This window comes from Myripristis murdjan, chromosome 1 (assembly GCF_902150065.1).
Source record: "Myripristis murdjan chromosome 1, fMyrMur1.1, whole genome shotgun sequence".
NCBI classification, from domain to species: domain Eukaryota; kingdom Metazoa; phylum Chordata; class Actinopteri; order Holocentriformes; family Holocentridae; genus Myripristis; species Myripristis murdjan.
The window spans coordinates 28,122,163-28,135,713 of NC_043980.1; the positions used below are offsets into that span (position 1 = coordinate 28,122,163).

Below are 13,551 nucleotides of genomic sequence, written 5' to 3' on the forward strand. Positions count from 1 at the left end.
CAAGCCCCCAATTTGACTCACAGTGAAGCAAATTATAATTCAATTACCTCGAGTCATCTCAACAATCTCAAATATGTATGTCTGCAAACAAGGGACCTTGCTAATGGCTGGATGTATCTCCCTCTCACAACACAGCTTATTGGCAGAGAAAACAATGGTGGGAAATTCTGAGGGGGATCTGTGTGTCTCCCACATATTTTGAGATCCTCTGACAAAGTTCGAATATTCACCTACTCTTTGTAAAGTATGCCATTCATAATCGAGGCCCAGTGGGCAGCAGAACTCAAGATGACTCATACTTTTTTTTTTCCTTTTCTTTCTTTCTTTTTTTTTTAAACAATGAAAGCCCTTTCTATGAATGTTTCTCCACAGAGACTGTTAACTATGTCTAAAATGGTACGAATGAGTGAAATGGCATCATTGGGACATTTACCTGATTCAATGCTGTAGACAATCTCTGCGTTCTGGCCCTTGTCCTTATCTAGAGCTGTGACTTGAAGCACGGCTGAGCCTATAGCAGCAGATTCAAATACACGGCCAGAGTAAGGTGCTCCTATAAACCAGGGGGCATTGTCATTGGTGTCCTCCACATTGACAATAACACGAACAAGGTTCCTCTTGACTGGGATATCCTGGTCACGTACCTATGTAAGAGAAAGATGGAACGAAAGAAGAAGAGAAAAAAGCGTAGTAGTAACTCCTTAGTAAAACATCCAGTTCTTCATATTTTGAAAAGTAAATGAAGAAACAAGGCAAAACTTGACATTATGGATGCTTAATTTCCCCATGAGTAGAACAGCAATAAACTTTGACAAGAATGGTTTCTGATAGGCACCATATTGGTGCCTCACAAATGAAAAACAGAGTCCAACAAACAAATGATCAATCAATGCACAATGGATTTGCTATGGATGCAAGCAAAAAAGTGACCTGTTACAAAAACAAGCTACGATGATATGATCAATGTTTTAATTTGGTCCTGTTGCAGAGCTATAAGTCCCGAGTTTCTAAATGTATCATTTCCTCATGCCAAGTGCAAAATAGGACTAAACTCAGATAAAAGAAACCCCAGTTAAGAGTGCAGTGAAATTCAGACCCACTCACTCTCTGATTGGCTGTTGACAAGCCCACTGTTGTCATAAATTACTCAAACTACAAGATCATCTACAAGTTTGTGACGATATTTTTGAACATGCTTTAAAATGTTGGTCATCTGGGACGGCTCCAAAACCGGGTCAGAGCATTTCTCTGAACTGTTCTGACTTACTGAACTTCAGTGACGGGCAAAAGTGGCAATCAGGTCCCATTCGTTTTTTGTTTTTGTTTTTTTTTGTCTCAGATCTAAAAAATTTATGTGGGACTGAAAAATCTGAGATAAAATCTATCCAGTCTGAGCCTGGCATTATATGAAAATAAGTCACTAAAAAACAGCAAACTAATGATAAGATGATAGGTACATATATAAATATAAATGGAGAATGTTATGGCTCACACAGAATAATATACAGATAGAAGATTAATTAGATTCACATTCATTATTATTTTAATATAATTTAGTCATGCTAAAACTCCATCCCATCATTATCAATATTCATATCTTTACTGATCCGTACCATGACAGTAAGGGTGTGGCGACGCATGGTCTCATGATCCAGTCGTTCAGTGGTGTACAGAGCACCTGTTCCTGGGTCTAGGCGGAACTTCTTCAGGCTGAACGGATCAGTGCTGCTCAAGAGTGTAAAAGTCAGTTTGTTCTTCTCATCTTCGTCGACAGCACTGATCTGCAGAACCTCAGTGTCAGCGGGGGTGTCCTCTGGGACATTCACCTCGTACCGTGGCCGGGAGAACTGTGGCCGGTGGTTGTTGGTGTCAATGACACGGATAAGCACCTGTTGACATCATAAAAGGCAAGTATGTGTTTTAGTTATCAAACCATAATTGTTGGAATATCTTGTAAAAAATAACCTTTTACATTCTATTTTCTTCACTGTGTACTATGGTCATATTAAGCCACTTTCAGATGATAACTGGACAGCTGAATCAATCAAGCCAAATCTAATTTTACAAACTACTTTAAAATGCATTTATTTAATGTGGAAAAAAAACCCAAGGTTAGGGTAATCCTGAAAGACAATAAATAATCTGATGTAGTATGAATCCTTACTTCAAATTATCACAGTGTAATGTGAAGTGGCATGAATCCAAATTTGGGAAGGTGTTTTCCACTTTCTTGACAAACATTAAAACACACACACACACACACACACACACACATATATATATATATATATATATATATGTGTGTGTGTGTGTGTGTGTGTGTGTGTGTGTATAAATAAACATAATAAACACAATGCACTAATATCTTTGACAACTTTCATTCTCCTCTTTTGTCCATCACACACACAATATAAACTTTTCTAACCCTTCCTCCAACATTCTATCGTAATAAGCACTGCTGTGCAAGATATACACTAGATCAATAGAGATAATGGCGGAAGCAATATTTTAACTGCATGGTCACTAGCCACTGCTAACAACAAAAACAAGAAATCAATACTGGATGGAAGTAATGCATCCTTATGAACTGAGAGCTATGCATGTAAGGGAGAGTATAGGAGTTGATGATCATACTGTAAATATGTCTGATAAACATAACAGTGGGCTGTCAACAGTGGAAAGTAAAAAGGTCTATCCAGCCTAAACCTACATCCTAAAATAAAGTAATAACATTTCACGTTTTAATTTTAGTTTAAATAACTTAGTTTTTAATATTACATTCATGCATTGATAAAAGGTTAAAGATATAGATTGTAATAGAGACTTTATAGTTAATTAAAGCTACAATTTATCCCTAGATCTGTTTCTTTTGCCTTGGGCAGCCAAAGGGTAACCATGGCTTTGTGGTTTTTTTTCCCACAACAAAGAATCTAACGTCCCCAAACTGTAAAATTCCACTGGGGGCATGTTTTATCAACACCAGCCACTTGTCTACTGGACTTCCGACAGAGGATTATGGAGAGCTGCTGGAATGCCATCCCTGCTTCCCAGACCGTTGAGGGGCTTCTACCATGGCCAAACATGGGGAACAAAAGGATCAGCTCAGATTAGACACCTGCATACCAGTCACTAGGGGGTGATGTCTCACAGAGGAGCAGACTAAAATCCAAGCTATCCGTACTTCAATAGTGGAGGGTACTAGTCCACAGAGTGTTGACCAGCTGACCAGTATTCATCACTTTGACTCTCCACTGGTGTTATACACTGTAGAGAACTGTTAGGCTATTTCAAAGATAAATATAGACTCAAACTGACAGGAGTGATAACATTTACAATCTGCTATACACTGTGATGTTGGCTAAGGTGCTGAGGCTCACAGATGCCACTTTGCAGGGGAGCTAGGACAACATGCTAACTGTCAGTGTTATAAAGCTGGCAGTATGCCAGCAGTTATGTTGCAATACTGAACCCTGTCATATTTCTAATTAAGAAATTTTATATATATATAAAAAAAAACATTCATGTCAAACATGAATCCTTGAGAAATATGTGAATTTGGGACTACAGTATGTCTCTAGAGCTACCCTCAGAAACCTATCTCCTTCCAGACATCTCTTTACATGCCATGCCAGACATTATATTGCACAGGATGACTGAGGCCTTACAATCCACCTTCCATGTGTCTGTGTGCATACACACAAACACAGAAATATGCACTTCCACACCCACACATGCACATCGAGAGGCTGGCCAATGTCTGGCCAGCTTCAGATAACATGTCTTGTGAAAAGCAAGCCATTCACAAGGTGGCAAGAGCTGATAATGTTGTCAAGACGCTGAAAGCAACGAAACCTGGTCATCAGTACCATCCACAATGTACAATTTCATGTGGTTTAGAAAGCACACAAAAGGCTATTTGCAACCCCCCCTTCCCATAAATATATACACACACACAGACAGACACACACACAGACACACACAAACCTCTCCACCCCCTACCCTAAACCCCATGTGCAAACAAACACACCTTCCGCTTTGCAAGGAGGCTCTACAACAGTTCAAAGGAACTTTGCCCCAAAACATCACAAAACAGCATGATACAGCCTGACTGCAGTAGAAATGTTGGTGTAGAAGAAATTCCTGTAGTCTTTGTAGATACCATCCTCTGGGAATGCTGAGAGAGGAACGAGATTGGGACTGAGACACAGACATGACAGATGGAGACAATGAAGGGAAAAAAACTGCTGGGAGGGTGAGATGAGAGAAAAGAGGAAAAAAGGAGAAACTGAGAGAAAGCAATAGAGAAACCAAAGGAAACTGAGGAAAATGGTCAAATTTAGAAAAGATAGGCATAGGGTGGAAGTGGAAGGAGGAATAAAAGAGGTGACTGAGAGCAAACTGCTAAAGAAAGACCAAGGAGATGAAGAGTCTGAGATAAAAATGGACACTGAGGAGAAGAAAATGTGTAGAGTACAAGTGGATGTCAAGGTGAGCTAGTGAGTAAAAAAAGAACAAGAAAACAGAGACAGTAAGACACTTAAGTCACTGCCATGTAGACTGTGATAACTTGACAAACAGGAGCCCAGGAACAGATTGTGTGTAGAGCAGCTTGAGGTACTCCTGTAGGGCCAAGGGAGGATGTCATGGAGCTGGCAGTGGGGGGAGGAAGGCCGGGACGCATGCCGAGGCTGCCTTGTTGGCGCGGCTCCTGGCTATGAGGTGCCCATGCTGGAATGCTGCACCCCTTGTCTGCATCAGCTGATCCTTCAGAGACGCCTTCATAGAGCTACAATGCTCATATGGAAAGCAGAGGAAAAGAAAGGCCAACTGTGCTCTGCAGACCACCCACAGACTGAGAGCCTCATACCGGCAACACTAACAGAGTCACAGCAAGGTGCCCCATATTGGACTTCAATTAGTGCAGGCGTAATCATTTTAATTTTCATTCTGTTATTGCTGAAAGTTGAAAATAAATTAGATGCTTATGAACAAAGCCGTGCTTAGCCAACATACACCAGAATTAAACCGGTGCATTCTGTATAAAGCAACACCCTCTGTTTGTGGTATCTAAAACAGGCCACGTGGGAGCATTCGTGGTGCCTGCTTTCCTCCCGTGCCATGCGTAGGAGAGGATGCCCCCCTGCCAGGTGGCAGGTTCTGGGCTCAGGCAGGACATTGGCACTAAGCACTTGTAAATGTTCCCGAGCCGGATTAACACAGCCCACTACCCACAGAGGTCCAGTGTTCTTGTTTGCGCTTTATTCTACCCAAACAGAATAATCATAATCCTTGCATGCCTGGCCAAAAAATGTGGAGCTTTTGAAAAATGGAGAGGGAGAAAATTAGAAAGAAAGAAGGAGGGCTACGGGGAGAGAGAGAACAAAAAGAAAAGAAAAGAAAAGGAAAGAAAAAACAAACACATTCCAAAGAGAGAGAAAATAGGCCAGCCCGTCTGGTAGCACAGCTTCCACATGACTTTGATTTGAGGAATAGATAAGTCAAACTTTGAGCTTTCACGAGGTGTGCTGCATGTGTATGATAGGGCTGATCTAATTTTCATTGAAAATCTTTATGGCTTGCATACACAACACACCACCTAAATAAAAAAAAATACACACTCAGTAACACACCCATTGGAATTTTATCTCCTTACGTTCAATTTACCATTACAAGCACAGATTAAGATGATTCCTCTACATAATTTCACTGTTTCCTCTTTGATGTAAAACAATTAAAAAAAATCCAATGATATGCAAAATCTAAGGTTTTGACACACGATTACACGACTTCACTTGTTTTCACAGGGTAATACTACTAATAAAATTAGCACTTTTAAAAACTTTGACTTTAACTACTGTTTATACACAAACAAACATGTACCACCCATAAACATGACTCTTTTTGCTACAGTATCTGTACGGGCTAAATGAGCTGATACTGTCACCGCTGAACAACATAATCAAGAATGAATAAATGAGTAGCCCAAGCACTCAGTACAGTCATACCTCCTGCCAAGGCTAACAGATTAAATACATCAAAGGCTGATGAAATACCAGTTCCCCCAGCTGTCTTTTATCCTCACTCTAACTTGTGCACTACAGAAATATGTGAGGATATGAAGCCTTTTCTAAAACCATTAAAAGCACACCATTAAATAAGACATTACAAATATACAGTGCATTATAACGACAAAGTCGATGCAGACCAGCAGAGTTCAGTGGCCTATGCTTTGCTGGTGCTCTCTCTGTCAAGTACTTGGAACTATTATCACAAATATTTGCATACAGCCCACTGCTCAGTCTTTGTAAACGGACAAAATTCAGTCATTCAATTAGAGTCACGATAATCTACGACTAAATAAACAAATGTATTAGACTACGCATTCCCCGTAAGCAGAACGATTTTGAGTCAATCATGTGTGCCTTTCACACAGTTTGAACAACGTATGTGTGCTTGTGATGTCTTTAAAAAAAAAAAAAAAAAACAAGACAAGTAAATTTGTATGTGAACACTAATCTCTACTGTGAATTCAGATCAGAAAGGCTTATAAATATCATAAACACATTAAGACACAGTGTGCATAGTTCACTTTTGGATTTGTGGAAAAAATCTTCTGCCCACCAATGACGCGGCCCACCGCGTCATTGGTGGGCAGGGTTACAAAACAAAACAGGAACTGCGAACGCTATAAACATAAACAATAATCCCCGAGAAGCCGGGGGTTATACTGATTTTACAACGGCATGGAACGCGGCTCAGCAAATTACATTTAAGGATGAGAAGCACACGTTTTACAACTAAACATAGCTGTCATTCGTTCCGATCGCGAATCCGACAGGTAGCCGGCAATAATTGTGTTTTTCGCCTCTGTATTGAAATGTTGGCTTGTAAAGACACAAGCAGTATTTGCATCGCTAATAAATCCAGATCCTGCTCCACCCGGGGCCAGAAACTGTATCGGGAAAGCAGCATTATATGCTTGACTGAGACGCGGCTCACGAACATCATCCCCGACTCACTGATCAGTTTCACCGGCTTCAGGACAGGACGGGTGGACAGAGACAGAGACGCTGCAGCCACTGTATAGTATGAGTGTGCAGTTTGATGTGTGTTGAAGTGATGAAGCTGCCGTGACAATGTAATTTCCTGCAAAGGATTAATAAAGTATCATTCATTCATTCATTCATGATGGTTATTGTGATTCTGAGCGAGCGTCTCGCGCACCCGTCATCACGTTTTCCGAAAACGTCATGACGTGGCTCTGAATTGGCTCCACTTTGCTCTTGACCGGTGGAAAAGCAAACCGGTTCTTGGTTGGCACCAGTTAAGCACCGGCTCTAGCACCAGCTCCGAACTAGCACCAGGTTTTTTCTGGTGGAAAAGGGGCAAAAGTGAAACAACTCTGTATCATATCCTAAGAGGTAAAGTGTCTGATCTTCACTTAAACATTGCTGAATAATTTTAAAGTAGGTGATATTCATTACCATATGTGCAAAGCAATCTGAAAATACTGGTGTCACTGAAATATCTTCTCCAACTGATGGAGAATGTATGTGTCATCACTACCACCAGGGGAAATCTGTAAGGTGGCCTAGTAAATACTGAGTGTGAAATAAACTCAATGAAAAGAAATAAATTTAATGTTATCCATGAACAAGCATTTCCTTTTAAAGTAACAGTCTGTCAAAAAGACTACAGAATGACTTTGAACAGACTGCCAAAAAGCTGTTATGCGCTACAGGCAGATAACCACATAAACTTGAAACATAGGCTGGGCTTTACATTTTATTCTGAAAATGTACACAGCCATTAATGCACATGTTGCAGCACTGATTTTTTTTAGACTCACACGTACAGTAAGCACAAGCCAATACATACGCATTTCTGAATGTGTATCTGTGCGCACACATGCACAGCCAAGTGACAGACGTGCATATTTCAAGTGGTGGCCTGTAAGTGATTCGCTGTGCTGACTGAAGTAGCCAACAAAAACCCTCATGATAATGAGGGTCGACATAAAGAAAAGGGTTCGCGCCTTTGAACCCGCATCGATACCATGTCTAACTGTGTCATGTCCTTTTCTTTTGTAGACATAAATTCTTGTGGTCAAAATTTGCCGCTGGGAAAAATCTTGAAGATGTTGATATTTAGACCTTTTTGAATGCGCTAACCTTTGGGCGTGATTAATGTGGACTTTAAATGTCACTGCATGCAGTACTGTTGAGGGGCTTTTAAGAATGTATCTGTTGCCAGGGCTGCTCAGGAAGCGTTTTACTTCACATGGCAGAGAGAGGGAATCTTGCCTCCGACAATAGGTACTCTGTGACCGTTTTGAAGGTTCTCCACTGAACTAAGGACGTGCTGCTTCCGTGGCTGAGCTGTAAAATGCCAGTGAAGGCGGTGCTTCATCCAAGGCTCAGTGGAGCACAGCAACCAGATGATGAAAGGCCTTATTCATAGAGAGTGACAACAAATAGATTCTTTTCCAGCCACAGTTCTCTGAAGCCCCCCCTTCCCTTTGACGACAAAGGACAAAACACTTTGAATAGTGGCATCCCATATGACCCAAACTACCATTACAGATAGGGACTTCTCAGCAGATGCATCCAAAGTTCAAAATCTCCCTGACAAGGCATGACAATCTGAACAGAATCTGAAGAAAACCTACATGCCTAAGCACTTCTATAGCTGCAGTTCATCCTTTGTATCAGTTGAGACACCAAATATGCAAGTAAAATTAAGTTACTGTATATGACAAATACAAGCTCTGGATGTATATCTTGAGTCAATTTACTCATATCTAATACTCTTTGATCAAAATAGCAATAAATACAAACACATCATGTGAAAATGTAGTTTTTAATGGCCTAGTGTAAATACAATACATCTGCTTCTTTTGCACAAAACTGTCTTTGTGTCAGTTTTGCTGTGGCACGGATGTGGTTGTATATGTATCTGTGTGATGATGCTTACTCATTTTATTTAGCCCTCTGTTCAGAAAAGTAATAAGTGCGTCCCAAGGAAAAAAAAAGAAGGCTCACAGGTTCAGAGAAAAGCAGCATAAAAGCAATGTGTGTTGGGGGGAGGGGAGTGGGAGTGCACACTTTAAAAAGACCTCTGGCTAGACGGCACCATCCGCCTCTCTAGCCCTGCTTTGGGAATGAGACAATGGAAGATTCCTGGAGCTCCCTGCCAAATGTAAGGAGAAAAAAAAAGTATACTGCTGCTCTAAGATGGTAGAGTGTAGAAGAGGTGGAATGCTGCCTACCCACATCAGGGTTTGAAGCCTAGTTCAAACACCAGTGTCTATCAAACCTACTTCACCCAAATGCAAATCTAATTGAAAGAGAACATACAATAGTGTTTTTTATAGATAACTGAAGACATACCTTAAGCTTGCATTAAATCAAGCTCCCTGTCTTCCTATCTGCCATGCTGACTAGCTAACTTCTGGCGGAGAGATTAAGAGAGCATCAACACAATGACAATTCAAGAGCACTCTCCTCTCAAAACTTTCCAATACGTCCCCTACATATTTTATCATATCAATTAACATGTTGCTTGCCTCTATTTTTCCCCAGCAACAGATGCATTATGTGTAGTCAAGTTGTGACAAGAACTCATCCTTATGCATTGTCAATTTGGAGGCGCTGGCAGAACACAAACCGGTCGGTTTTGTACATTCTGCTGCCTGTGCTTTCCTCATTATTTGTGGCCTTCCTTCTGCCATATTTCACATGAGAAAACATAACCATGACAACTCCCTCATCAGTTTCCAACCATTTCATTAGCGTTTCCATTACCTGGGTGCTGACAGTTCGCGTCCCATCTGTGGCTTCCACCGTCAGGTTGTAATTTGATTTTTGCTCGGCGTCCAGGGGCCGCGCTACAATCAAGGTTCCACTGGCCTTACCCACGTCAAAGCGGCTGTCATAATTACCACCTGTGGATTTTTTTTTTTTTTAACAAACAATGAGGGACAGGAGATTAGTGACACATCATCACCTGTCTAAGTGCACAGAACAAGGTTATGCCAACAATGAATGGAGCCACTAAGACACATCAACAAACACAACTTTTTTTTTTTTTTTTTTTTTTCCCACTATGCTGACATTGAAGCTAATACAGGATGGAAACATCAATGTTGATGTAATTAACAGTTAGTATAAATGTGTTGTATATAAACAATATCCAAAATGTATGTTCACATGCAAAAAACAATAGTATACATATCTGTATTACTCTTATGTAACCAACCATTTACATTTGAGGTTCATTGTAAACCAATATATATACCTGTATATATAAGAAATATAAATATAAATAAAGATAAATATAAATGGTGATCTAATTGATTTAAAGGGATGTTTAAAGTTAGTTTTTCCTGCTCAAATGACCTCTCTTGATAAGGTCATATGTTTGGAATAAACAAAAAATCTGGCACAACATCAATGAAGAGGCACAGCACAGATCAACCACATATCACAGGTAGCACCAACAGACAATGTAAAATGATCTCTTAATACAATAAAACCTATTAGGAGATCCCAGCAGCTACCTTCTGCTGTACAGTTGTGGTCACAAGCCATCTGAAGGATGTAAAACATCTCAGAATCCTCTATGTCGTCTTGCAAAAATCCAACCAAACAGAATTTTTTAAAAAGAAAAGAGGAGCAGAGCACACAGACAAAGAAGAGAAGAAAAGAGATGTGTCAGTCAGAAACTGATTAGAGAAGGGAAAGAGTGGGGGAGGGGGGGAGTAAAAAGTATTAAAAGCCATATCATGCACCAAGTGTTCTTTTGACATTAAATCATCACATACAAGAAAAGAGGAATTAGGTTCAAAAACTTTGAAAAAGGCAGTTGATAGTTTTGAGTTAGAATAGTGAGAAAAGGTTAAGTCTATCCAAGTGCACTCACACACAAGAGCTGTTAATGTTACTCCTAAAGTATATCAGCCCACAAGGCATTTCTTTGAGAAAATATTTCCCTGCATGCACACACACACATACACACAGACACACACACACACTGAGTAGGCTATACCTGTGATTTCAAACCACACAGGAACATCAGAGGATTCCGTGGCAATGACGCCCACCATGTGCGCCACAGGGTCACTTTCCATTACAGAAAAAGAGAAGGGGGGCTCCTCAAAAGCCAGAGGAGCCGCATCAGCCGGTACTTCTGGTTTGGGAATCCACTCGATATGCAGACGACAAGTCGAGGACTTCTGAGGGCGTCCATTGTCCACAGCTTTAATCTGAGAGAGAAGCAGAATCACAGACATTGTTACGCGTTCTTATGAAGGAACATTCGCTCAAGAGAGCACAAACGTGATTCGTGATTCGTGATTCGATTCGAGAAATTCTTTCCAAAGCACTCCACATAATCTTGTAATGTGGTACATGGTGCATTGCTTGACCTCATGTTCTGTCATATCTGTGCTTTTTGTTGTATGTACAGATGAACAATGGCTTCAGTTTCTGATGTTTCGACTACCTGTTTGAGTGGCATGTTGCAACCGCATGTCTTTTATTGTCTGCCTATTACAGTGCTATTTTTTGCTTATTACATGTTATTTGCATTATTGCTGTGCCTTGCTATCCTGTCTTACACCCAAGCCAGGTTACCTCTACCTGTGCATGACTGCTGCCTTGCTGAACTGCTGCGGCTCGCACGTGTGCTGTGACCACACTGACAGCAGTGCCGCTGCGGCACAGCTACTGACAGCCCTATCTTTTTACAATGAGTTTGCCTTTGATAATGGCCAGTGAATTTTTTTATATCCGAAACAGCAGGTCATCGCAACACGGGACCAAGACTGGCGTGTGGTTTCTGCGATGACTATACAGTACAATGCGGTACACATGTAGCCCCTCCTCTGCATGCAATTCCTATGTTTGTGTCATATTCTACAGATTTAGATATTAAAATGATAAGGAAAAGTGTCAGTTGATGTTAATGTTGCTGGGATCCTGTCAATATGACTATCAGCAGATCATTTTCCCAGTTTATTTTTGCTACAAACTGCACACCTCACACAGGCTCCACGCCGAAATTCGCGCCACTTCAGTGAGGCTCGTGCTGCACCTCAGACACACTGTTCACGCAGGCTGGGATGTGTTAATATGGGTGCCAAAATGAAAATGAAGAGGTTCTTCGTTGCTCACGCACTGCTCAGGTAGACAGTATGTCCCAGGCCTTAGTCCCCACTGTGCTCATTTACTACTTTTTCCTTTTTTGATTTTTAAAATGGCATCCTCCATCTTGCCCAGGGGCTACTATTGAAAAATAGCCATTCAGCTAACACTGGCATATGTACAAAAATGTTCATTAATGTTCATTATTTCTATGTCCCTATAAAAATAAAGATTAAAAAATCACATATAATATAGTTTAATAGTACACATAAATAGAAGTGAAATGTCTCATCCATGACTGACCACACAAAATTTGGCTCTCGGTCACTATAGCATTAAGAGATAAACATACCCTAACTGTAAAAAACATGATAATGAGATCATGGTGGGTTTAATGATGTCTGCCCAAAGAGAAACATACCTCCTAAACTTTTAAGTTTTTTTAAGTGTCCTTCTTTTGAATTTTGAAAAAACACTTTGTGTTGTTACCAATAAACGTTATTCTTACGTTGTGTGTGGTTACAGAATTTGCATACTCAATTAACGATAAAAAAGTAGAAGGGCTGCAAGTCAAACCATGTTTGATAGCAATTAAGGGCCTACTCACTTTAGGCCCAGTTGCTCCGTATTGTGCTGAAGCAAAAATGCCCCCCCTCCCCAGTCCCCCTGCTGGCCTGCACTCACATTACCCAAAGTCCAACCGCGCTCAAGCATGATTGCCTCCGGTACAAACGTCATCATGTTGAAATATGGCACACACGGCCCGACGTCATTCTAAATCAACTTTTGTTTATACACGGTTGCAGCAGCACAGCAGACAACAACACAGACAACATGGTTGATTATTGATTGCGCGAGGCAGCGATTCGCAGTTAATCGCGCGGCGCGCATAAAACAATTTTGTGGAAACATGCATGCATGACCGTGCATGTGCTCGTGCATGAACACCTGTACCGTGCCAGAGCAGGGGAAGTGTACTGTGCTTCAGCACGGAACGGAACTCACACTAGTCAAATAATCCCGATTTTGGGGTCAAACGTGCTTGGGCACAGCACGAATAGGGTAATGTGAGTAGCCTCTAAGAGACTGTGCATTTTGGTGTTTGGTGGACTTCGCTTGACTCTAAGTTCAACAGTTTCTATTTTGCCCACATCACTGTATATCAACAGTGACTGCAGAAGTTTAAAATGTCCTGGTGAGCAGGACTATATGTCAAGTTTAACCATATCCTCACTATGGAATAGGCTATACATCAGTTAATTAGATTTAATTGTCGTACGGCCGTGTAACTACAGTTATCTGGTTAATCAAGATTGGGTACAGCCCTGCCTTGTATAGTCTTATCACTGTTTAATGTAGTTTTTTTTTGTTTGTTTTAAACAACAGCAGAGGAAACGAGGGTCTGAAA

At 40.8% G+C, this 13,551-nt stretch overlaps 1 protein-coding gene across 2 annotated transcripts in view; it reads right to left on the reverse strand.

The window, feature by feature from the left end:
- Positions 1-13,551, reverse strand: part of fat1a (FAT atypical cadherin 1a) — an 87,249-nt gene that overhangs the window by 28,704 nt on the left and 44,994 nt on the right. The window contains exons 6-10 of one of the 2 annotated variants that reach the window (XM_030044817.1): positions 11,047-11,263; positions 10,559-10,627; positions 9,804-9,943; positions 1,614-1,889; positions 434-644 (exon numbers count right to left, since the gene is read on the reverse strand). In XM_030044817.1, the coding sequence (XP_029900677.1) occupies positions 434-644; positions 1,614-1,889; positions 9,804-9,943; positions 10,559-10,627; positions 11,047-11,263 (913 nt within the window). The remainder of the gene's footprint in view (positions 1-433; positions 645-1,613; positions 1,890-9,803; positions 9,944-10,558; positions 10,628-11,046; positions 11,264-13,551) is intronic. The other variant, XM_030044878.1, reaches the window with a different exon arrangement.